The following is a 27,338-nucleotide window of genomic DNA, read 5'->3' as shown; positions in this document are numbered from 1 at the left end:
CTGATGGGCTCTAACCCCAGGTTAATCTGTCTTTCTGATGGGCTCTAACCCCAGGTTAATCTGCTTTCTGATGGGCTCTAACCCCAGGTTAATCTGTCTTTCTGATGGGCTCTAACCCCAGGTTAATCTGTCTTTCTGATGGGCACTTCTACCTTTTCTGTCTTCCCTTGACTGTCCTACCCATTCAATAAAACCACAAAAAATATGGGGGAAAAGCACAGTACTGAGTGTGTTAAATAAGACCACAGGCCTAAGTGAGTCCTGTCCTCAATCCAGGTCCATCTCCATAGAGACCCGGTCCAGCTGATTCGCATCAGGAACCCCTGGGGACAGGTGGAGTGGACTGGGCCCTGGAGTGATGGGTAAGGGAATGATGGTAACTTCCAAACAGCACTCTGAAATAGACTACAAGACAAACAACCTCTACAGCCTGGTCCCAGATTTGTTTGTGCCGTCTTGTCAACTTCTATGCTCGTTGTCACCAAAGGAGTTGTAGAGACAGCACAAACAGGTCTGGGACCAGGCTACGATATGCCCACTGTGTCCACAAGGAAGACCTACACCAAACAATATTGAGGGTGGAAAACTGCCCTACCATGCAAAAAGGCAGTAACTGCTAAATTGATCCAAAATGAGTTAATGTCATTTTTGCTACATTAAATACATGCTTAATCATGTGGACAAGTATCCTGCCTCTATTGTATTGTGTTTTGGAGAAATTGGGGGTCATGTTAGCAATAACTGCATAAAGTTACTGTGAAACCGAGGTAAATAAAAGCCCTTTTTCTCAGTTCCACGCTATGAGCAGTTACGGCCTTTTTGCTTGGTAGGGTAGAATATCTCTCTGTATACTTCATAGACCATGATCACCTGTAAAAAACAAAAACACTATTGACACTGACTGCTGCATCACATTTATCAGGTCCAGTGAATGGAAATACGTCCGTCCCGACGAGAAGCTGAAGCTGGATCATGTTGCTGAGGACGGGGAGTTCTGGTACGTCAACCACTGGCCCTTGAGGGATGGCACTGTGTCACTAAGAGTTTTCCTTCTCAGAAGTTATGGCACTATTTATGAAGCTTAATAACAGGTTAATAAATGCGTTTGGCATGAAGGCGTTATGAGTTGGGGGTTTCAAAAAAGTCTTACCAGATATTTTTTTATATATTTTTTTAAATCTGTGACCCCCTGGTCTGTCTTTGTGCCAATACATTTATTTAATTTGTATTTCATTAAGTCCATTTGATGTCTACAGATGTATAATAGAGCATTTGTTCTGTTCTGTACTATTAACTCTCCTGTGTTCCCTCCCAGTTATGTTCTGTTCTATTAACTCTCCTGTGTTCCATCCCAGTTCTGTTCTATTAACTCTCCTGTGTTCCCTCCCAGTTCTGTACTATTAACTCTCCTGTGCTCCCTCCCAGTTATGTACTATTAACTCTCCTGTGTTCCATCCTAGTTCTGTACTATTAACTCTCCTGTGTTCCATCCCAGTTCTGTTCTATTAACTCTCCTGTGTTCCCTCCCAGTTCTGTACTATTAACTCTCCTGTGCTCCCTCCCAGTTATGTACTATTAACTCTCCTGTGTTCCCTCCCAGTTCTGTTCTATTAACTCTCCTGTGTTCCATCCTAGTTCTGTTCTATTAACTCTCCTGTGTTCCATCCCAGTTCTGTTCTGTACTATTAATTCTCCTGTGTTCCCTCCCAGTTCTGTCCTGCACTATTAATTCTCCTGTGTGGGATTCCCTCCAAGTTCTGTCAATTTTACTGAGATATTTGAATCAAAAGAAGTAGCAGGATCCCTTCAGAATTGTTCTCATCTATTTGTATCTCTCTGGCAGACAAACACGCACCCTTTAAAAGCCTTTGAGTAAAAAAGAGAACAAATCCTTGCTTCTCTATAGAACTTTTAGATCTTTTTGTGATGAGAAATCAGGCCTGGGCCAAGACTAGAAATAATGACTCCTTAGCTGATTGGCAGCTTTTCAGTTTGAGAAGTACATGTTCATTTTCAATCAAGAAAACAAAATCTAGCTACTTTCTATGTTCTATCTCAGACTTTGCTGGTGATCCGTCTAAATTTTGTACAACATTTAATGCACTGAAGCGTCGAAAGTCCTCTCCTTTCCTGCATAAGAAAGTTATGTCAGACTCTGGCATGATTACTGAGAAATGTAAGATAAGTGATGCTCTTGATCAGTGTTTGATCTCAGGAAGGCTTTTTATTTAAATGAAATGGTGGTTTATTAATAAATCGAGTGCCTGCCCCTCTCCCAGACTCTTAGTTGTTTTGAAGGGAAGTTCAATTTCTAGTAAATCTTTGTTTTCATTTCAACAACTTTCTACTTGTTACGTTCTAAAATAGTACAGTGAGGTTGATTTGCTTGATCCTTTCTTGCTGCAGCTTTCTGCTCCTGTGATTGCAGATTATTTAACACAAATGTTTTAGATTACAATGGTTTCTGGAGCCATCGGCAGGGTCTGGAAGGCCGCCCATATACTCCTCCTTCACAAAGGTGGTGACCCCTGTGACCCCTGTGGTGACCCCTGTGACCTAAATAATTCTGTAAATACTACACTTAGATCCTTTTTTAAACTTAAATGTATACTAAGTAGTGCACTACTTTAGACCAGGGTCTATAGGGTAGTAGTGCACTACTTTAGACCAGGGCCTATAGGGTAGTAGCGCACTACTTTAGACCAGGGTCTATAGTGTAGTAGTGCACTACTTTAGACCAGGGTCTATCGGGTAGTAGTGCACTACTTTAGACCAGGGTCTATAGGGTAGTAGTGCACTACTTTAGACCAGGGTCTATCGGGTAGTAGTGCACTACTTTAGACCAGGGTCTATAGGGTAGTAGTGCACTACTTTAGACCAGGAGATCCATTCAATCACCACCCAGCTAGATGAATCTGCTTTTAGTTGTTTTTACGCATCTCCTGTGGAATGATCTCCAAAACTCCTTACAGATGCTGGAGCTGGTATTTGTTTCATATGACTGTGTTTGGATTTTTTGGAATTGAACCCACAACCCTGACGTTGCAAGCTTCACGCTCTACCAACTGAGCCACATAAAACATGTAAACATTCAAGACAACCACAGGTGCTGTTTCAGAAGAATAGTACTACTGATGTAGGATCTTAATTTGAGCCAGCCTGCTACAGAAGGAAAATAATCCTACGGCAACAGGTAATGTGAATTATAATAACGGTGGTGTAGGGCTTGATATATTTTTAGTTAGGGCAAATCATCTCTGACATTTTAAAGCGGAAATTCCAAACTCTAGAAGCCTTTTTAAACCTAGAAAATACTACACGTTTGCATTTCCTGCCTTGCAGGAATATTCCTGCATCAACAGGAGGATCAAATTAAGATACTGCATCTGTAGAAAGGCTAAATAAAAAATTATAACCACAATTGGTTGCTAAGTGGCATTAAAATCAGGCACTTGTGTGGGTATGAAAGTTAAAAAGCCTCTATTGTGTAGGCTAAGTCGTTATTAAAATACAGCGGACGTGTTTCGGCTAACGCCTACATCACCGTGTCTGCTGATGCTGAAGTGTTTCCAGCAGAATCTCCAGGATGTTCGACTCAGACATTGTGAGGCAGCTCTTAGCTTGGCATCCCCGACTTATTTCACTGTTGTTTGAAGTGAAACCATGGTGTGCACTGTGTTACGTCTGGTTCATCCAGGCTCCGTCTCTGTGTCTCCAGGATGTCCTATTCAGACTTTATGCGTCAGTTCTCCAAGCTGGAGATCTGTAACCTGACTCCGGACACACTGACCAATGACGAGGTGGGCCGCTGGAACCACTACCAGTACAAAGGCATGTGGAGAGTAGGGTCTACCGCTGGAGGCTGCAGGAACCATCCAGGTACATCTAACAAGTCTGAATAGTTTAAAGGAGAAGTTGTTGACCGTCTGTAGATGTACAGTACAGTAAAAGCCGTGTTATAAAATAGTCTGAAAGAGACTTTTGTTTTGCGATTTCACTTGACTCTCCCATTATCGTTCTGCATTATCGGGGGCTATAAATAAACATGAACAAAATCTCCAAAAACACCCAAATATACTTGAACAAAAATATAAACGTAGAATGCAACAATTTCATCGATTTTCCTGAGTTACATTTCATATAAGGAAATCAGTCATTAATAATGATTTCATTAGGCACTAATCTATGGATTACACATGACTGGGAATACAGATATGAATCTGTTGGTCACAGATTTGATTTGATTTTACCAGGCAAGTCAGTTAAGAAAAACTCTTATTTTCAATGATGGCCTAGGAACAGTGGGTTAAACTGCCTTGTTCAGGGGCAGAACGACAGATTTTTTTAACCTTGTCAGCTCGGGGATTCGATCTTGCAACCTTTGGGTTACTAGTCCAACGCTCTAACCACTAGGCTACGCTGCCGCCAAAAAAGCTACCTTGTAAAAAAAACGAGTCAGTATCTGGTGAACCACCATTTTGCCTCATGCAGCGTGACACGTCTCCTTCGCGTAGAGTTGCTCTGGCTGTTGAATGTCACCTGTGGAATGTTGTCCCACTCCTCTTCAATGGCTGTGTGAAGTTGCTGGATATTGGCGGGAAAATAGCACAGCTGGTCCGGGGAAACCGGTTGAATCACACAAAATGACTGATTTCCTTATACGATCTGTAACTCATTAAAATCTATTAAATCGTTGCATTCTGCGTTTATATTTTTGTTCAGTACATTTGAGTGTTTTTGGAGATTTTGTTCATGTTTATTTCGAGCCCCCATATTACAGAAGGAGTATGAGAGAGTCTTTCACTGGTTGGGTAAAATTTCGATGTATCCTAGATGCCATTTCCTCTCGTTTTGCCCTTAAGCAAGGCACTGATTTCCCTCTGTGTGGTTTCCTTCCAGCCACATTCTGCTCCAACCCCCAGTTTCTGGTGTGTCTGGAGGATGTGGACGATGACCCTCTGGATGGTGTGGATGGCTGCACTTTCCTGGTGGGCCTGATGCAGAAAGACGGACGGCGCAACCGCCAGATGGGGGAAGACCTCAGTGCCGTCGGGTTCGCCATCTACGCGGTATGTATTACACCAATGTTTCTTAATTAGGCCCCTCGCCCCAAATGAAGCATAGATCATCAATCACCTATTCTGATCCATCATACTCTGTTCTGTTAATATCAAATCAAATCCAATCAAATCAAATTGTATTTGTCACATGCGCCCGAATACAACAGGTGTAGTAGACCTTACAGTGGTGCAGCAGGTAGCCTAGCGGTTAGAGTGTTGGACTAGTAACTGAAAGATTGCAAGATCAAATCCCAGAGCTGACAAGGTAAAAATCTGTTGTTCTGCCCCTGAACAAGGCAGTTACCCCACTGTTCCTAGGCCGTCATTGTAAATAAGAATTTGTTCTTATCTGACTTGTCTAGTAAAATAATAAAAAACGTGAAATGCTTACTTAAAAGCCCTAAACCAACAATGCAGTTTTAAGAAAAATAAGTGTTAAGTAAAAAATAGATAAGTAAAAAAATTGAAAATAAAAGTAACAAATAATTATACAGCAGCAGTAAAATAACAATAGCGAGGCTATATACAGGGGGTACCGGTACAGAGTCAATGTGGAGGCTATATACAGGGGGGTACCGGTACAGAGTCAATGTGGAGGCTATATACAGGGTGTTACGGTACAGAGTCAATGTGGAGGCTATATACAGGGGGGTACCGGTACAGAGTCAATGTGGAGGCTATATACAGGGTGTTACGGTACAGAGTCAATGTGGAGGCTATATACAGGGTGTTACGGTACAGAGTCAATGTGGAGGCTATATACAGGGGGTACCGGTACAGAGTCAATGTGGAGGCTATATACAGGGGGTACCGGTACAGAGTCAATGTGGAGGCTATATACAGGGTGTTACGGTACAGAGTCAATGTGGAGGCTATATACAGGGTGTTACGGTACAGAGTCAATGTGGAGGCTATATACAGGGTGTTACGGTACAGAGTCAATGTGGAGGCTATATACAGGAGGTTACCGGTACAGAGTCAATGTGGAGGCTATATACAGGGTGTTACGGTACAGAGTCAATGTGGAGGCTATATACAGGGTGTTACGGTACAGAGTCAATGTGGAGACTATATACAGGGGGTACCGGTACAGAGTCAATGTGGAGGCTATATACAGGGTGTTACGGTACAGAGTCAATGTGGAGGCTATATACAGGGTGTTACGGTACAGAGTCAATGTGGAGGCTATATACAGAGTGTTACGGTACAGAGTCAATGTGGAGGCTATATACAGGGGGTACCGGTACAGAGTCAATGTGGAGGCTATATACAGGGTGTTACGGTACAGAGTCAATGTGGAGGCTATATACAGGGTGTTACGGTACAGAGTCAATGTGGAGGCTATATACAGGGGGTACCGGTACAGAGTCAATGTGGAGGCTATATACAGGGTGTACGGTACAGAGTCAATGTGGAGGCTATATACAGGGTGTTACGGTACAGAGTCAATGTGGAGGCTATATACAGGGTGTTACGGTACAGAGTCAATGTGGAGGCTATATACAGGGTGTTACGGTACAGAGTCAATGTGGAGGCTATATACAGAGGTTACGGTACAGAGTCAATGTGGAGGCTATATACAGGGTGTTACGGTACAGAGTCAATGTGGAGGCTATATACAGGGGGGTACCGGTACAGAGTCAATGTGGAGGCTATATACAGGGGGTACCGGTACAGAGTCAATGTGGAGGCTATATACAGGGGGTACCGGTACAGAGTCAATGTGGAGGCTATATACAGGGTGTTACGGTACAGAGTCAATGTGGAGGCTATATACAGGGTGTTACGGTACAGAGTCAATGTGGAGGCTATATACAGGGTGTTACGGTACAGAGTCAATGTGGAGGCTATATACAGGGTGTTACGGTACAGAGTCAATGTGGAGGCTATATACAGAGGTTACGGTACAGAGTCAATGTGGAGGCTATATACAGGGTGTTACGGTACAGAGTCAATGTGGAGGCTATATACAGGGGTTACGGTACAGAGTCAATGTGGAGGCTATATACAGAGGTTACGGTACAGAGTCAATGTGGAGGCTATATACAGGGTGTTACGGTACAGAGTCAATGTGGAGGCTATATACAGGGTGTTACGGTACAGAGTCAATGTGGAGGCTATATACAGGGTGTTACGGTACAGAGTCAATGTGGAGGCTATATACAGGGTGTTACGGTACAGAGTCAATGTGGAGGCTATATACAGGGTGTTACGGTACAGAGTCAATGTGGAGGCTATATACAGGGTGTTACGGTACAGAGTCAATGTGGAGGCTATATACAGGGTGTTACGGTACAGAGTCAATGTGGAGGCTATATACAGGGTGTTACGGTACAGAGTCAATGTGGAGGCTATATACAGGGGGTACCGGTACAGAGTCAATGTGGAGGCTATATACAGGGTGTTACGGTACAGAGTCAATGTGGAGGCTATATACAGGGTGTTACGGTACAGAGTCAATGTGGAGGCTATATACAGGGTGTTACCGGTACAGAGTCAATGTGGAGGCTATATACAGGGTGTTACGGTACAGAGTCAATGTGGAGGCTATATACAGGGTGTTACGGTACAGAGTCAATGTGGAGGCTATATACAGGGGGTTACCGGTACAGAGTCAATGTGGAGGCTATATACAGGGTGTTACGGTACAGAGTCAATGTGGAGGCTATATACAGGGTGTTACGGTACAGAGTCAATGTGGAGGCTATATACAGGGGGTACCGGTACAGAGTCAATGTGGAGGCTATATACAGGGGGGTACCGGTACAGAGTCAATGTGGAGGCTATATACAGGGGGTACCGGTACAGAGTCAATGTGGAGGCTATATACAGGGGGTACCGGTACAGAGTCAATGTGGAGGCTATATACAGGGGGGTACCGGTACAGAGTCAATGTGGAGGCTATATACAGGGGGTACCGGTACAGAGTCAATGTGGAGGCTATATACAGGGTGTACCGGTACAGAGTCAATGTGGAGGCTATATACAGGGGGTACCGGTACAGAGTCAATGTGGAGGCTATATACAGGGTGTTACGGTACAGAGTCAATGTGGAGGCTATATACAGGGGGGTACCGGTACAGAGTCAATGTGGAGGCTATATACAGGGTGTTACGGTACAGAGTCAATGTGGAGGCTATATACAGGGTGTTACGGTACAGAGTCAATGTGGAGGCTATATACAGGGTGTTACGGTACAGAGTCAATGTGGAGGCTATATACAGGGTGTTACGGTACAGAGTCAATGTGGAGGCTATATACAGGGTGTTACGGTACAGAGTCAATGTGGAGGCTATATACAGGGTGTTACGGTACAGAGTCAATGTGGAGGCTATATACAGGGGGTACCGGTACAGAGTCAATGTGGAGGCTATATACAGGGTGTTACGGTACAGAGTCAATGTGGAGGCTATATACAGGGTGTTACGGTACAGAGTCAATGTGGAGGCTATATACAGGGTGTTACGGTACAGAGTCAATGTGGAGGCTATATACTGGGAGGTACGGTACAGAGTCAATGTGGAGGCTATATACAGGGTGTTACGGTACAGAGTCAATGAGGAGACTATATACAGGGTGTTACCGGTACAGAGTCAATGTGGAGGCTATATACAGGGGGTACCGGTACAGAGTCAATGTGGAGGCTATATACAGGGTGTTTCGGTACAGAGTCAATGTGGAGGCTATATACAGGGTGTTACGGTACAGAGTCAATGTGGAGGCTATATACAGGGTGTTACGGTACAGAGTCAATGTGGAGGCTATATACAGGAGGTACCGGTACAGAGTCAATGTGGAGGCTATATACAGGGGGTACCGGTACAGAGTCAATGTGGAGGCTATATACAGGGTGTTACGGTACAGAGTCAATGTGGAGGCTATATACAGGGTGTTACGGTACAGAGTCAATGTGGAGGCTATATACAGGGGGTACCGGTACAGAGTCAATGTGGAGGCTATATACAGGGTGTTACGGTACAGAGTCAATGTGGAGGCTATATACAGGGTGTTACGGTACAGAGTCAATGTGGAGGCTATATACAGGGTGTTACGGTACAGAGTCAATGTGGAGGCTATATACAGGGGGTACCGGTACAGAGTCAATGTGGAGGTTATATACAGGGGGGTACCGGTACAGAGTCAATGTGGAGGCTATATACAGGGTGTTACGGTACAGAGTCAATGTGGAGGCTATATACAGGGTGTTACGGTACAGAGTCAATGTGGAGGCTATATACAGGAGGTACCGGTACAGAGTCAATGTGGAGGCTATATACAGGGGGGTACCGGTACAGAGTCAATGTGGAGGCTATATACAGGGGGTACCGGTACAGAGTCAATGTGGAGGCTATATACAGGGGGTACCGGTACAGAATCAATGTGGAGGCTATATACAGGGGGGTACCGGTACAGAGTCAATGTGGAGGCTATATACAGGGGGGTACGGTACAGAGTCAATGTGGAGGCTATATACAGGGTGTTACGGTACAGAGTCAATGTAGAGGCTATATACAGGGTGTTACGGTACAGAGTCAATGTGGAGGCTATATACAGGGTGTTACGGTACAGAGTCAATGTGGAGGCTATATACAGGGGGTACCGGTACAGAGTCAATGTGGAGGCTATATACAGGGTGTTACGGTACAGAGTCAATGTGGAGGCTATATACAGGGTGTTACGGTACAGAGTCAATGTGGAGGCTATATACAGGGGGTACCGGTACAGAGTCAATGTGGAGGCTATATACAGAGTGTTACGGTACAGAGTCAATGTGGAGGCTATATACAGAGTGTTACGGTACAGAGTCAGTGTGGAGGCTATATACAGGGGGTACCGGTACAGAGTCAATGTGGAGGCTATATACAGGGTGTTACGGTACAGAGTCAATGTGGAGGCTATATACAGGGTGTTACGGTACAGAGTCAATGTGGAGGCTATATACAGGGTGTTACGGTACAGAGTCAATGTGGAGGCTATATACAGGAGGTACCGGTACAGAGTCAATGTGGAGGCTATATACAGGGGGGTACCGGTACAGAGTCAATGTGGAGGCTATATACAGGGGGTACCGGTACAGAGTCAATGTGGAGGCTATATACAGGGGGGTACCGGTACAGAGTCAATGTGGAGGCTATATACAGGGGGGTACCGGTACAGAGTCAATGTGGAGGCTATATACAGGGGGGTACGGTACAGAGTCAATGTGGAGGCTATATACAGGGTGTTACGGTACAGAGTCAATGTGGAGGCTATATACAGGGTGTTACGGTACAGAGTCAATGTGGAGGCTATATACAGGGTGTTACGGTACAGAGTCAATGTGGAGGCTATATACAGGGGGTACCGGTACAGAGTCAATGTGGAGGCTATATACAGGGTGTTACGGTACAGAGTCAATGTGGAGGCTATATACAGGGTGTTACGGTACAGAGTCAATGTGGAGGCTATATACAGGGTGTACCGGTACAGAGTCAATGTGGAGGCTATATACAGAGTGTTACGGTACAGAGTCAATGTGGAGGCTATATACAGGGTGTTACGGTACAGAGTCAATGTGCGGGGGCACCGGTTAGTCGAGGTAATTGAGGTAATATGTACATGTAGGTAATATAATGGTAATATAATGGTAATATAATGTTAATATGATGGTAATTTAACTCAACAGGATTCATCTAAGATAATTTACAAGTCTTCTTCCTGCTTTTCTCTTCCAGGTTCCTAATGAGGTTTGTGTTCATCAATCAATTCAAGCAAATAGATGAATCCAATTCAGTCTGTAATGAGGCTGCCTGCTCTGTGCATTATACGATATCCTACAATATCCTATTTCTTTATCACTCATGGTTGGTAAACCCATGGTTGATTTCTCTGTCTATCTCTTTATCTGATTTGCCTATCAGTTTTCTATTGTTATATTTTCACATCAATTGCCCCGTTGATGAATTGTTATCTGAGGACATGGGTAGCGATCTCTCTCCCCTCCCCTCCACTTCCTCAGTATAAGGGTCAATCTAACATCCACCTGGGACCAGACGTGCTGCTGAGACAGAAACCCGTGGCCATGAGCAGCACCTTCATTAACACCAGAGAGGTAGGTCGGTTGCTTGTAAAGTGGGTTACAATTTTAAATTACACCTTCAAGACAGAATGTTTTAATTTGAAGGAGCTTGCTCCGAAACACGTCAACAATAAATAGAACGGAACTAGTCTGTTATCCTAAAACCTTACTTCATTATTGAAGGGAACTAGTCTGTTATCCTAAAACCTTACTTCATTATTGAAGGGAACTAGTCTGTTATCCTAAAACCTTACTTCCATCATTGAAGGAAACTAGTCTGTTATCCTAAAACCTTACTTCATTATTGAAGGGAACTAGTCTGTTATCCTAAAACCTTACTTCATAATTGAAGGGAACTAGTCTGTTATCCTAAAACCTTACTTCATTATTGAAGGGAACTAGTCTGTTATCCTAAAACCTTACTTCATTATTGAAGGGAACTAGTCTGTTATCCTAAAACCTTACTTCATCATTGAAGGGAACTAGTCTGTTATCCTAAAACCTTACTTCCATCATTGAAGGAAACTAGTCTGTTATCCTAAAACCTTACTTCATTATTGAAGGGAACTAGTCTGTTATCCTAAAACCTTACTTCATTATTGAAGGGAACTAGTCTGTTATCCTAAAACCTTACTTCATAATTGAAGGGAACTAGTCTGTTATCCTAAAACCTTACTTCATCATTGAAGGGAACTAGTCTGTTATCCTTACTTCATTATTGAAGGGAACTAGTCTGTTATCCTAAAACCTTACTTCATCATTGAAGGGAACTAGTCTGTTATCCTAAAACCTTACTTCATCATTGAAGGGAACTAGTCTGTTATCCTAAAACCTTACTTCATCATTGAAGGAAACTAGGATGTTATCCTAAAACCTTACTTCATCATTGAAGGGAACTAGTCTGTTATCCTAAAACCTTACTTCATCATTGAAGGGAACTAGTCTGTTATCCTAAAACCTTACTTCATTATTGAAGGGAACTGGTCTGTTATCCTAAAACCTTACTTCATTATTGAAGGGAACTAGTCTGTTATCCTGAAACCTTACTTCATTATTGAAGGGAACTAGTCTGTTATCCTTACTTCATTATTGAAGGGAACTAGTCTGTTATCCTAAAACCTTACTTCATTATTGAAGGGAACTAGTCTGTTATCCTGAAACCTTACTTCATTATTGAAGGGAACTAGTCTGTTATCCTAAAACCTTACTTCATTATTGAAGGGAACTAGTCTGTTATCCTAAAACCTTACTTCATTATTGAAGGGAACTAGTCTGTTATCCTAAAACCTTACTTCATTATTGAAGGGAACTAGTCTGTTATCCTTACTTCATTATTGAAGGGAACTAGTCTGTTATCCTAAAACCTTACTTCATTATTGAAGGGAACCAGTCTGTTATCCTTACTTCATTATTGAAGGGAACTAGTCTGTTATCCTAAAACCTTACTTCATTATTGAAGGGAACTAGTCTGTTATCCTTACTTCATTATTGAAGGGAACTAGTCTGTTATCCTTACTTCATTATTGAAGGGAACTAGTCTGTTATCCTAAAACCTTACTTCATTATTGAAGGGAACTAGTCTGTTATCCTTACTTCATTATTGAAGGGAACTAGTCTGTTATTCTGAAACCTTACTTCATTATTGAAGGGAACTAGTCTGTTATCCTAAAACCTTACTTCATCATTGAAGGGAACTAGTCTGTTATCCTAAAACCTTACTTCATTATTGAAGGGAACTAGTCTGTTATCCTAAAACCTTACTTCATCATTGAAGGGAACTAGGCTGTTATCCTGAAACCTTATTCTACAATTGAAATGTAATTGAAGTGTGATTTGTTTTTCTGTAGGTGTGTGACCGTTTCTGCCTTCCCCCCGGGGAGTATGTTATCATACCCTCCACCTTCCAGCCTCACAAGAACGGCAGCTTCATCCTCAGAGTGTTCTCGGAGAAACAGGCTGCCACCAGGTACGTTCACCTCGAACCACACACGATGGTCCTGTCTAGAAACAACTCCTAGTCCTTAACCTCCTAGACACGATGGTCCTGTCTAGAAACAGGCTGCCACCAGGTACGTTCACCTCGAACCACGCACGATGGTCCTGTCTAGAAACAACTCCTAGTCCTTAACCTCCTAGACACGATGGTCCTGTCTAGAAATAACTCCTAGTCCTTAACCTCCTAGACACGATGGTCCTGTCTAGAAACAACTCCTAGTCCTTAACCTCCTAGACACGATGGTCCTGTCTAGAAACAACTCCTAGTCCTTAACCTCCTAGACACGATGGTCCTGTCTAGAAACAACTCCTAGTCCTTTTAACCTCCTAGACACGATGGTCCTGTCTAGAAACAACTCCTAGTCCTTAACCTCCTAGACACGATGGTCCTGTCTAGAAACAACTCCTAGTCCTTTTAACCTCCTAGACACGATGGTCCTGTCTAGAAACAACTCCTAGTCCTTAACCTCCTAGACACGATGGTCCTGTCTAGAAACAACTCCTAGTCTTTAACCTCCTAGACACGATGGTCCTGTCTAGAAACAACTCCTAGTCCTTAACCTCCTAGACACGATGGTCCTGTCTAGAAACAACTCCTAGTCCTTAACCTCCTAGACACGATGGTCCTGTCTAGAAACAACTCCTAGTCTTTAACCTCCTAGACACGATGGTCCTGTCTAGAAACAACTCCTAGTCCTTAACCTCCTAGACACGATGGTCCTGTCTAGAAACAACTCCTAGTCCTTAACCTCCTAGACACGATGGTCCTGTCTAGAAACAACTCCTAGTCCTTAACCTCCTAGACACGATGGTCCTGTCTAGAAACAACTCCTAGTCCTTAACCTCCTAGACACGATGGTCCTGTCTAGAAACAACTCCTAGTCCTTACCTCCTAGACACGATGGTCCTGTCTAGAAACAACTCCTATTCCTTAACCTCCTAGACACTATGATCCTGTCTAGAAACAACTCCTAGTCCTTAACCTCCTAGACACGATGGTCCTGTCTAGAAACAACTCCTAGTCCTTAACCTCCTAGACACGATGGTCCTGTCTAGAAACAAATCCTAGTCCTTAACCTCCTAGACACGATGGTCCTGTCTAGAAACAACTCCTAGTCCTTAACCTCCTAGACACGATGGTCCTGTCTAGAAACAACTCCTAGTCCTTAACCTCCTAGACACGATGGTCCTGTCTAGAAACAACTCCTAGTCCTTAACCTCCTAGACACGATGGTCCTGTCTAGAAACAACTCCTAGTCCTTTTAACCTCCTAAACACGATGGTCCTGTCTAGGAACAACTCCTAGTCCTTAACCTCCTAGACACGATGGTCGTGTCTAGAAACAACTCCTAGTCCTTAACCTCCTAGACACGATGGTCCTGTCTAGAAACAACTCCTAGTCTTTAACCTCCTAGACACGATGGTCCTGTCTAGAAACAACTCCTAGTCCTTAACCTCCTAGACTCGATGGTCCTGTCTAGAAACAACTCCTAGTCTTTAACCTCCTAGACACGATGGTCCTGTCTAGAAACAACTCCTAGTCCTTAACCTCCTAGACTCGATGGTCCTGTCTAGAAACAACTCCTAGTCTTTAACCTCCTAGACACGATGGTCCTGTCTAGAAACAACTCCTAGTCCTTAACCTCCTAGACTCGATGGTCCTGTCTAGAAACAACTCCTATTCCTTAACATCCTAGCCTAGAATGTCTAGAAACAACTCAGTCGTTAATATGATCCTGTCTAGAAACAACTCTTAGTTCTTAGTATGATCCTGTCTAGAAACAACTCCTCGTCCTTAAGGGGTTGGTCCATGAAGTGCCTAGGGGAATGGGAAAAGGGGTTCTTTAATGAAGTACCTAGGAGGAGGGGTTACGGGGAAGGGGCTACAGGTTGTTTCTGGACAGGGACAATAGGTGGAGGATGTTGGTCATCACAATTTTGAACAGTTTGCAATGGATTCTGCTAGCACTGTTCATCTACAAGCTGTTACCCTCACCTAGTGGATAAAGAGTGTAACTAAAACGAACTGTTTATCTACAAGCTGTTTATCCACCTAGTGGATAAAGAGTGTAACTAAAACAAACTGTTTATCTACAAGCTGTTAGCCCCACCTAGTGGATAAAGAGTGTAACTAAAACAAACTGTTTATCTACAAGCTGTTAGCCACACCTAGTGGATAAAAAGTATAACTGAAACGAACTGTGTGATTCCAGTGAAATGGGATCGGTGGCTGCTGAAGAGATAAAGGAGGTAAGCTGTTGACCGACTCCTTAGTTGTTTCCTTATTTATTCCAGAGTCTATTGTTAATCTATTCAGAACGACTGTTTCCCTGACTGTCTCTTACGAGATAATATGTCCAAAATATGCTCATTAATCAACATCTATTCACTCCAGATTAAAGTGGCAGAGAAAGATGTGGATCCCAATTTCAAGCAAATGTTCAAGCAGATCGCCGGCAGTGTAAGTTCCCTCTGCTTTACATACAATAATGACCTGAGCTTTACATACAATAATGACCTGAGCTTCACACACAATAATGACCTGAGCTTTACACACAATAATGACCTGAGCTTTACACACAATAATGACCTGAGCTTTACACACAATAATGACCTGAGCTTTACATACAATAATGACCTGAGCTTTACATACAATAATGACCTGAGCTTTACACACAATAATGACCTGAGCTTTACACACAATAATGACCTGAGCTTTACACACAATAATGACCTGAGCTTTACATACAATAATGACCTGAGCTTTACATACAATAATGACCTGAGCTTTACATACAATAATGACCTGAGCTTTACACACAATAATGACCTGAGCTTTACATACAATAATGACCTGAGCTTTACACACAATAATGACCTGAGCTTTACACACAATAATGACCTGAGCTTTACACACAATAATGACCTGAGCTTTACACACAATAATGACCTGAGCTTTACATACAATAATGACCTGAGTTGACTGGTTTACACACAATAATGACCTGAGATGACTGGTTTACACACAATAATGACCTGAGCTTTACATACAATAATGACCTGAGTTGACCGCTTTACACACAATAATGACCTGAGTTGACCGCTTTACATACAATAATGACCTGAGTTGACTGGTTTACACATAATAATGACCTGAGTTGACTGGTTTACATACAATAATGACCTGAGTTGACCGCTTTACACACAATAATGACCTGAGTTGACCGCTTTACATACAATAATGACCTGAGTTGACTGGTTTACACATAATAATGACCTGAGTTGACTGGTTTACATACAATAATGACCTGAGTTGACTGATTTGTGTGACAAAATGTCTACGTTCTATTTCCTGAACAGGACGGAGAGGTGACTGTCTTCCAACTTGTTGAAATTCTGAACAAAGTTTTCGCTAAAAGTAAAAACATTTTTTTTCAATAACTTTCTAAATTATACAAGTATGTAACGAACCTTAGAATGAATGTTATTCAACTGAATTATATTGTCCTAACGGTTTCCAGGGGCCGATATCAAGACAGAAGGTTTCAGTCTTGAAACTGGACGTCACATTGTCAGTCTTCTAGATGTATCCTTCACAGTTACAAAAACAATTTCCTTTATATCTTGATTTGACACCTTCACAAATGTCTGTACTGCTCCATGCTGTTTTCTAACCTGGTCTCAGATCTGTTTGTGCTGTCTAGGCAACTCCTATTGCCATTGGGGTCCAATAAGACTAGTCTGGTCCCAGATCAGTTTGTGCTGTATTGCCAACGACGGTATAAAAACATAGGAGTTGCCAGATAGCACAGCCAGATCTGGGACCAGGCTAGACATTTTCTACAAGAGGGAGTACATTGTTCATATGATGCCTGATGTATATTTGAACCAATCAATATATACATGAGTCATACCACACATAGTGAACACCCACTGACATCTGTTTGAGACCTTCCTGTACCTTTAGGTTACAAACCTTGACATCTGTCTCCAGAAAAATGGAAATTCCAAGTTGGGACTGGTTGAATTCCACATGCTTTGGATGAAGATCCTGAAATACTTGGTATGAATGCTGAAGGTGTTTTTATGAATGCTGAAGGTGTTTTAATGAATGCTGAAGATTTCTAATGAATGCTGAAGGTGTTTTTATGAATGCTGAAGGTGTTTCAATGAATGCTGAAGGTGTTTTTATGAATGCTGAAGATGTTTTAATGAATGCTGAAGGTGTTTTTATGAATGTTGAAGGTGTTTTTATGAATGCTGAAGGTGCTTCAATGAATGCTGAAGGTGCTTTTATGAATGCTGAAGGTGTTTTAATGAATGCTGAAGGTGTTTTTATGAATGCTGAAGATGTTTTTATGAATGCTGAAGATGTTTTTATGAATGCTGAAGGTGTTTCAATGAATGCTGAAGGTGTTTTTATGAATGCTGAAGGTGTTTTAATGAATGACGAAGGTGAGTTAATGAATGCTGAAGGTGTTTTTATGAATGCTGAAGGTGTTTTATGAATGCTGAAGGCGTTTTAATGAATGCTGATGGTGTTTTAATGAATGCTGAAGGTGTTTTTATGAATGCTGAAGGTGTTTTATGAATGCTGAAGGCGTTTTAATGAATGCTGATGGTGTTTTAATGAATGCTGAAGGTGTTTTTATGAATGCTGAAGGTGTTTTTATGAATGCTGAAGGTGCTTTAATGAATGCTGAAGGTGTTTTAATGGATGCTGAAGATTTTTAATAAATGCTGAAGGTGTTTTTATGAATGCTGAAGGTGTTTCAATGAATGCTGAAGGTGTTTTTATGAATGCTGAAGGTGCTTTTTATGAATGCTGAAGGTGTTTTTATGAATGCTGAAGGCGCTTTTATGAATGCTGAAGGTGCTTTAATGAATGCTGAAGGTGCTTTAATGAATGCTGAAGATGCTTTAATGAATGCTGAAGGTGCTTTAATGAATGCTGAAGGTGTTTTTATGAATGCTGTTTTTATGAATGCTGAAGGTGTTTTTATGAATGCTGAAGGTGTTTTAATGAATGCTGAACGTGTTTTAATGAATGACGAAGGTGCTTTTATGAATGCTGAAGGTGCTTTTATGAATGCTGAAGGTAGTTTTATGAATGCTGAAGGTGTTTTTATGATTGCTGAAGGAGTTTTTATGAATGCTGAAAGTGTTTTTATGAATGCTGAAGGTATTTTTATGAATGCTGAAAATGTTTTAATGAATGCTGAAGGTGTTTTTATGAATGATGAAGGTGTTTTAATGAATGCTGAATATGTTTTAATGAATGCTGAAGGTGTTTTTATGAATGCTGAAGGTGTTTTTATGAATGCTGAAGGTGTTTTTATGAATGCTGAAGGTGCTTTAATGAATGCTGAAGTTGTTTTAATGGATGCCGAAGATTTTTAATGAATGCTGAAGGTGTTTTTATGAATGCTGAAGGTGTTTCAATGAATGCTGAAGGTGTTTCTATGAATGCTGAAGGTGCTTTTTATGAATGCTGAAGGTGTTTTTATGAATGCTGAAGGTGTTTTTATGAATGCTGAAGGCGCTTTTATGAATGCTGAAGGTGTTTTAATGAATGCTGAAGGTGCTTTAATGAATGCTGAAGGTGTTTTTATGAATGCTGAAGGTGGTTTTATGAATGCTGAAGGTGTTTTAATGAATGCTGAAAATGTTTTAATGAATGCTGAAGGTGTTTTTATGAATGATGAAGGTGTTTTAATGAATGCTGAATATGTTTTAATGAATGCTGAAGGTGTTTTTATGAATGCTGAAGGTGTTTTTATGAATGCTGAAGGTGTTTTTGTTGTTGTTGTACAGGTCTCACTAAATGATGTATGATTGAGTTTACTAAATCATTCTGTGATGAGTCTACTATGTACCCTTGGGTGAATCCTAACTTCCATTGACATCTATCAAACTACCATTGACATCTATCAAACTACCATTGACATCTATCAAACTACCATTGACATCTATCAAACTACCATTGACATCTATCAAACTACCATTGACATCTATCAAACTACCATTGACATCTGTCAAACTACCATTGACATCTATCAAACTACCATTGACATCTATCAAACTTCCATTGACATCTATCAAACTACCATTAACATCAGTGCATGACTAAGGGGAAATGTGACTAAACAGAAGTTCAGATGTAGGACTTCCCCCCCAGTATATATTAACTGTGTAATATATGTTTCTCTGTTCTGATTCGACATCATGCTGCGGTTGGTATCTTCAGGAAATTTTCAAGAGTTACGACTCAGACCGCTCTGGAACTATGAGTTCACATGAGATGAGAGGTGCTCTGACAGAAGCAGGTAACACACACGTTTTTTGGGGGGATGTGGGGGCCACAGGAGGCTGCAGGAGCTGTGCATCCTACACCACTGCCCTCATTATTTTCTTAAATCTTTCCAGGAACCCCCTGTAGATAGACCAGAAACCCCCTGTAGATAGGTCAGGAACCCCCTGTAGATAGGTCAGGAACCCCCTGTAGATAGGTCAGCAACCCCCTGTAGACAGGTCAGGAACCCCCTGTAGATAGGCCAGGAAACCCCTGTAGACAGGTCAGGAACCCCCTGTAGATAGGTCAGGAACCCCCTGTAGACAGGTCAGGAACCCCCTGTAGATAGACCAGGAACCCCCTGTAGACAGGTCAGGAACCCCCTGTAGACAGGTCAGGAACCCCCTGTAGATAGACCAGGAACCCCCTGTAGACAGGTCAGGAACCCCCTGTAGATAGGTCAGGAACCCCCTGTAGATAGACCAGGAACCCCCTGTAGACAGGTCAGGAACCCCCTGTAGACAGGTCAGGAACCCCCTGTAGATAGGCCAGGAACCCCCTGTAGACAGGTCAGGAACCCAGGAACAACCTGTACTCACTGCCATATTGTTACAGGAACAAACCCCCTGTAGACAGGTCAGGAACCCCCTGTAGATAGGTCAGGAACCCCCTGTAGATAGATCAGGAACCCCCTGTAGATAGGTCAGGAACCCCCTGTAGACAGGTCAGGAACCCCCTGTAGATAGGCCAGGAACCCCATGTAGATAGGCCAGGAACCCCCTGTAGATAGGCCAGGAACCCCCTGTAGATAGGTCAGGAACCCCATGTAGATAGGCCAGGAACCCCCTGTAGATAGGCCAGGAACCCCCTGTAGATAGGTCAGGAACCCCCTGTAGATAGGTCAGGAACCCCCTGTAGACAGGTCAGGAACCCCCTGTAGATAGGTCAGGAACCCCCTGTAGATAGGTCAGGAACCCCCTGTAGATAGGTCAGGAACCCCCTGTAGACAGGTCAGGAACCCCCTGTAGATAGGTCAGGAACCCCCTGTAGATAGGTCAGGAACCCCCTTGTAGATAGGTCAGGAACCCCCTGTAGATAGGTCAGGAACCCCCTTGTAGATAGGTCAGGAACCCCATGTAGATAGGTCAGGAACCCCCTGTAGATAGGTCAGGAACCCCCTTGTAGATAGGTCAGGAACCCTCTGTAGATAGGTCAGGAACCCCCTGTAGATAGGTCAGGAACCCCCTGTAGATAGGTCAGGAACCCCCTGTAGATAGGTCAGGAACCCCCTGTAGACCGGTCAGGAACCCCCTGTAGATAGGTCAGGAACCCCCTGTAGATAGGTCAGGAACCCCCTGTAGATAGGTCAGGAACCCCCTGTAGATAGGTCAAGAACCCCCTGTAGATAGGTCAGGAACCCCCTGTAGATAGACCAGGAACCCCCTGTAGATAGGTCAGGAACCCCCTGTAGATAGACCAGGAACCCCCTGTAGACAGGTCAGGAACCCCCTGTAGATAGGTCAGGAACCCCCTGTAGATAGGTCAGGAACCCCCTGTAGATAGGTCAAGAACCCCCTGTAGATAGGTCAGGAACCCCCTGTAGATAGACCAGAAACCCCCTGTAGATAGGTCAGGAACCCCCTGTAGATAGACCAGGAACCCCCTGTAGACAGGTCAGGAACCCCCTGTAGATAGGTCAGGAACCCCCTGTAGATAGGTCAGGAACCCCCTGTAGATAGGTCAGGAACCCCCTGTAGATAGGTCAGGAACCCCCTGTAGACAGGTCAGGAGCCCCCTGTAGATAGACCAGGAACCCCCTGTAGATAGGCCATGAGCCCTCTGTAGATAGGCCAGGAACCCCCTGTAGATAGGCCAGGAACCCCCTGTAGATAGGCCAGGAACCACTGCTCTAGATAGTTACTGGGATGGTTACTGTATGTGGAATGTTATGTCCATATTAATATAATCTATTCATTGTATTTCTATGATCGTGTCCTTTTCCTCAGGCTTCCACATCAACAGTGCAGTGCTGCAGGTCATAGTGACTCGTTATGCCAGCGCCCACTATGCCATCGACTTCCACTGTTTCGTGGACTGTCTCATCAGAGTTGAAATGCTCTTCAGTAAGTCCATTCAACAATAACACAACTCTTACATCAACATTGGGATGCAAATAGAGAAGATAAGACTAGGAATTTATTCTCCCGGTGGGGAAATCTCGGTTGGCGGCTCTGTGCATACAAAAAACACACCATAATCAAGCAAAGATAAGGACATACAGTATACAGATAATAATATGTTTGTCTGTTGCTCTGGGAACATCCTCCAAATGTTTGGCGTCCTGGAACATCCTCCAAATGTTTGGTATCCTGGAACATCCTCCAAATGTTTGGTATCCTGGAACATCCTGCAAATGTTTGGTATCCTGGAACATCCTGCAAATGTTTAGCATCCTGGAACATCCTCCAAAAGTGTTGGCTTCCTGGAACATCCTCCAAATGTTTGGCATCCTGGAGCATCCTACAAATGTTTGGCATCCTGGAACATCCTGCAAAGGTTTGGCATCCTGGAACATCCTGCAAATGTTTGGTATCCTGGAACATCCTGCAAAAGTTTGGCATCCTGGGACATCCTTCAAATGTTTGGCATCCTGGAACATCCTCCAAATGTTTGGCATCCTGGAACATCCTGCAAATGTTTGGTATCCTAGAACATCCTGCAAATGTTTGGCATCCTGGAACATCCTCCAAACAGTAGATGATATATGTCCTTGAACAGTGTGTCTCAGCAGCACAATAACTTGGATTTGACTGATTAGTTAATTGGTTCGGTAAATAATCAATTCATTGAATATTGCATTGGATTAATAACCACTTTCTGTTTTGAATCCCAACCAGATATGTTTAAAACTCTGGATACCAACACCTCTGGGAAGATTGAGCTGGATGTGTCCCAAGTATGTACTTCTGTTTGTCTATTTCATTATATAGTACAGTGGTTTAACTCAATATGTTGGTCACCATTGTGCATAGAAGGAGGAATTGTCGTGCAAAACTCAACTGTTTACAGTAACAGATAGTATTTGGGTGCTGGGTTCAAAAGGCATATACTGGAAAAAAGGAACAACCTGTACTCACTGCCATATAGTTACAGGACCAACCTGTACTCACTGCCATATAGTTACAGGAACCTGTACTCACTGCCATATAGTTACAGGACCAACCTGTACTCACTGCCATATAGTTACAGGACCAACCTGTACTCACTGCCATATAGTTACAGGACCAACCTGTACTCACTGCCATATAGTTACAGGACCAACCTGTACTCACTGCCATATAGTTACAGGAACCTGTACTCACTGCCATATAGTTACAGGACCAACCTGTACTCACTGCCATATAGTTACAGGACCAACCTGTACTCACTGCCATATAGTTACAGGACCAACCTGTACTCACTGCCATATAGTTACAGGACCAACCTGTACTCACTGCCATATAGTTACAGGAACCTGTACTCACTGCCATATAGTTACAGGAACAACCTGTACTCACTGCCATATAGTTACAGGACCAACCTGTACTCACTGCCATATAGTTACAGGACCAACCTGTACTCACTGCCATATAGTTACAGGACCAACCTGTACTCACTGCCATATAGTTACAGGACCAACCTGTACTCACTGCCATATAGTTACAGGACCAACCTGTACTCACTGCCATATAGTTACAGGAACAACCTGTACTCACTGCCATATAGTTACAGGAACAACCTGTACTCACTGCCATATAGTTACAGGACCAACCTGTACTCACTGCCATATAGTTACAGGACCAACCTGTACTCACTGCCATATAGTTACAGGAACCTGTACTCACTGCCATATAGTTACAGGAACAACCTGTACTCACTGCCATATAGTTACAGGAACCTGTACTCACTGCCATATAGTTACAGGAACCTGTACTCACTGCCATATAGTTACAGGAACAACCTGTACTCACTGCCATATAGTTACAGGACCAATCTGTACTCACTGCCATATAGTTACAGGAACCTGTACTCACTGCCATATAGTTACAGGAACAACCTGTACTCACTGCCATATAGTTACAGGAACAACCTGTACTCACTGCCATATAGTTACAGGAACCTGTACTCACTGCCATATAGTTACAGGAACCTGTACTCACTGCCATATAGTTACAGGAACAACCTGTACTCACTGCCATATAGTTACAGGACCAACCTGTACTCACTGCCATATAGTTACAGGAACAACCTGTACTCACTGCCATATAGTTACAGGACCAATCTGTACTCACTGCCATATAGTTACAGGAACCTGTACTCACTGCCATATAGTTACAGGACCAACCTGTACTCACTGCCATATAGTTACAGGAACCTGTACTCACTGCCATATAGTTACAGGAACAACCTGTACTCACTGCCATATAGTTACAGGACCAACCTGTACTCACTGCCATATAGTTACAGGACCAACCTGTACTCACTGCCATATAGTTACAGGAACAACCTGTACTCACTGCCATATAGTTACAGGAACCTGTACTCACTGCCATATAGTTACAGGACCAACCTGTACTCACTGCCATATAGTTACAGGACCAACCTGTACTCACTGCCATATAGTTACAGGAACAACCTGTACTCACTGCCATATAGTTACAGGAACCTGTACTCACTGCCATATAGTTACAGGACCAACCTGTACTCACTGCCATATAGTTACAGGAACAACCTTAAGGTTTGAATGTCTTCTGAAGAACCAGACGTCAGAGAAAAATACGTGTTTTGGCAACAGTCTTCGTCAGCGTTTTCTCTACTGTTCACCCAGCTCATAGGAGTATGTCGTACAGACAGTGTGTCTGTTTGTTTGTTTGTCTGTCTGACTGGATTTGTTTTCTTTTTCCAGTGGCTGTGCCTGGCAATCAACTAGACTCCCCAACGCCAGGAGGGAATCAACTAGACTCCCCAACGCCAGGAGGGAATCAACTAGACTCCCCAACGCCAGGAGGGAATCAACTAGACTCCCCAACGCCAGTAGTGAATCAACTAGACTCCCCCAGTAGTGAATCAACTAGACTCCCCAACGCCAGTAGTGAATCAACTAGACTCCCCAACGCCAGTAGTGAATCAACTAGACTCCCCAACGCCAGTAGTGAATCAACTAGACTCCCCAACGCCAGTAGTGAATCAACTAGACTCCCCAGCGCCAGTAGTGAATCAACTAGACTCCCCAACGCCAGTAGTGAATCAACTAGACTCCCCAACGCCAGTAGTGAATCAACTAGACTCCCCAGCGCCAGTAGTGAATCAACTAGACTCCCCCAGTAGTGAATCAACTAGACTCCCCCAGTAGTGACCGTGACAGCTGAATTCTATAAAATAGATCATGGTTTTGAGATTAAAGATTTTCTTTTTTTTTTACTACATTTTCTTCTGTGATATTGTCACATTTCTAGGAACATTTCAAGTTCTAGTTTTGCACTATTTGTAAACTAACTTTGAATATGGTTTACTCATAAATACTTGCTCATTCTGTACGGGACTTTAATGAACTATTAAAAAAATGTGTTCGCTGTACGGGTGTTTGTTTTTCTGTTTACCTGATTATCTGTTCACACACTAGAAAACGGATCATCCTCACAGAATAAGGCGCACAATTATTGGTAACAATTTATTTGAATGGTAATGAACCATTTATAAGGGCGTTTACACACAGTTAGCTCACCATTTATAAATTATTACTTCCACATTTGTAAATGTTACAAAGGTAGTTATGCAAACATTTATATAAAATGTTCCATATATTTCCTTAAACATCCTGTGCTTATTCTTTTACCATTGATAGGTCATTGTATTTTACCATTGATAGGTCATTGTATTTCACCATTGATAGGTCATTGTATTTCACCATTGATAGGGCATTGTATTTTACCATTGATAGGTCATTGTATTTCACCATTGATAGGGCATTGTATTTTACCATTGATAGGTCATTGTATTTTACCATTGATAGGTCATTGTATTTCACCATTGATAGGTCATTGTATTTCACCATTGATAGGTCATTGTATTTCACCATTGATAGGGCATTGTATTTCACCATTGATAGGTCATTGTATTTCACCATTGATAGGGCATTGGATTTTACCATTGATAGGGCATTGTATTTCACCATTGATAGGGCATTGTATTTTACCATTGATAGGTCATTGTATTTCACCATTGATAGGTCATTGTATTTGACCATTGATAGGTCATTGTATTTGACCATTGATAGGTCATTGTATTTGACCATTGATAGGTCATTGTATTTCACCATTGATAGGTCATTGTATTTCACCATTGATAGGGCATTGTATTTCACCATTGATAGGTCATTGTATTTCACCATTGATAGGTCATTGTATTTTACCATTGATAGGTCATTGTATTTCACCATTGATAGGTCATCGTATTTCACCATTGATAGGTCATTGTATTTCACCATTGATAGGTCATTGTATTTCACCATTGATAGGTCATCGTATTTCACCATTGATAGGTCATTGTATTTTACCATTGATAGGTCATTGTATTTCACCATTGATAGGTCATTGTATTTCACCATTGATAGGTCATTGTATTTCACCATTGATAGGTCATTGTATTTCACCATTGATAGGTCATTGTATTTCACCATTGATAGGTCATTGTATTTCACCATTGATAGGTCATTGTATTTCACCATTGATAGGTCATTGTATTTCACCATTGATAGGTCATTGTATTTCACCATTGATAGGTCATTGTAAGACCTTAAGGGGCATCAGGCTGAACCTTACATGTACCTATGCTAGTTAGGGGTGGAAACATCTCTTCCCTCAACCATTCCCATCTATTCAGGGTTGGAGAGTAAACGATTACATTTCATTTGATTGCAAAATAAAAAAACTGTAATCAGTTACATTACCAGCAAAACATATTGTAATCAGATAACAGACACTTTAGAAAAACTAGATGATTACTTATTGGATTACTTTTAAATTCAGAAAGGATGTTCTCGGGAAAAAATACAGTATGAAACCTTTTTGTTTTTTCTCAATGACATTCAAATCAGCACAAAAAAAAGTGCATGTGTGACTCACAAAAGCGTAGTGGGTGCGGAGTCAGGCGCAGGAGGCAGAAAGTACTGAGTAGTGTTTTAATAAGGCACAGGGAAAAAATCATGCGCGCCAAACACTCATCGGCGCAACAAACACGATACCCAAAACCAGTCCAGAGGGAAATCCCAAAACGAATCACGCTACCAATAACCTACCACACACAAACACAGTAGAAAAATGAAGCCCGCACAAAGAGCAGGCGGGCCGACTAGCTTAAATAGCCCAACTAAACGTAAACACGAAACAGGTGTAACTAATAAGACAAAACCAACGGAAAAGGGAAAAGGGAACGGTGGCAGCTAGTAGACCGGTGACGACGACCGCTGAGCACCGCCCGAACAGGAAGAGGAGCCACCTTCGGTAGGAGTCGTGACAGCATGTTAATGTTTGTTCTGCCCAGGGGCGTCCCCAGAGTTTCATAACATTAGTTGCTCAGCCCTGTTCTGTACATTCCTGTCCAAACTGTAGGCCTATATTTACCTACTAACCTGTTCCTTCTCTACCTGTCCTGTAATGTCTCTATATTTACCTGTTCCTTCTCTACCTGTCCTGTAATGTCTCTATATTTACCTGTTCCTTCTTTACCTGTCCTGTAATTTCTTTATATTTACCTTTTCCTTCTCTACCTGTCCTGTAATGTCTCTATATTTACCTGTTCCTTCTCTACCTGTCCTGTAATGTCTCTATATTTACCTGTTCCTTCTTTACCTGTCCTGTAATTTCTTTATATTTACCTTTTCCTTCTCTACCTG

General features: G+C 42.6%; 1 protein-coding gene across 1 annotated transcript in view; it reads left to right on the top strand.

Annotated features, from left to right (window-relative positions):
* The window catches only part of LOC139569948 (calpain-2 catalytic subunit-like), a 38,363-nt gene extending 13,342 nt beyond the window's left edge, over nt 1-25,021 (top strand). Inside the window, exons 8-23 of the mRNA XM_071391338.1 lie at nt 277-362; nt 923-997; nt 3,719-3,879; nt 4,900-5,069; nt 10,775-10,786; nt 11,059-11,151; nt 12,966-13,084; nt 15,327-15,363; nt 15,509-15,574; nt 16,474-16,531; nt 16,635-16,699; nt 17,108-17,176; nt 19,361-19,439; nt 21,412-21,528; nt 22,303-22,361; nt 24,351-25,021. Coding sequence (XP_071247439.1) covers nt 277-362; nt 923-997; nt 3,719-3,879; nt 4,900-5,069; nt 10,775-10,786; nt 11,059-11,151; nt 12,966-13,084; nt 15,327-15,363; nt 15,509-15,574; nt 16,474-16,531; nt 16,635-16,699; nt 17,108-17,176; nt 19,361-19,439; nt 21,412-21,528; nt 22,303-22,361; nt 24,351-24,374 — 1,290 coding nt within the window. The 3' untranslated portion in view covers nt 24,375-25,021. The remainder of the gene's footprint in view (nt 1-276; nt 363-922; nt 998-3,718; nt 3,880-4,899; nt 5,070-10,774; nt 10,787-11,058; nt 11,152-12,965; nt 13,085-15,326; nt 15,364-15,508; nt 15,575-16,473; nt 16,532-16,634; nt 16,700-17,107; nt 17,177-19,360; nt 19,440-21,411; nt 21,529-22,302; nt 22,362-24,350) is intronic.
* Nucleotides 25,022-27,338: the final 2,317 nt, after the last annotated feature.

This window comes from Salvelinus alpinus, chromosome 3 (assembly GCF_045679555.1).
Source record: "Salvelinus alpinus chromosome 3, SLU_Salpinus.1, whole genome shotgun sequence".
NCBI classification, from domain to species: Eukaryota; Metazoa; Chordata; class Actinopteri; order Salmoniformes; family Salmonidae; genus Salvelinus; species Salvelinus alpinus.
The sequence above is the reverse complement of the archived record's forward strand: the minus strand, read 5'-3'. Positions and strand labels throughout refer to the sequence as shown.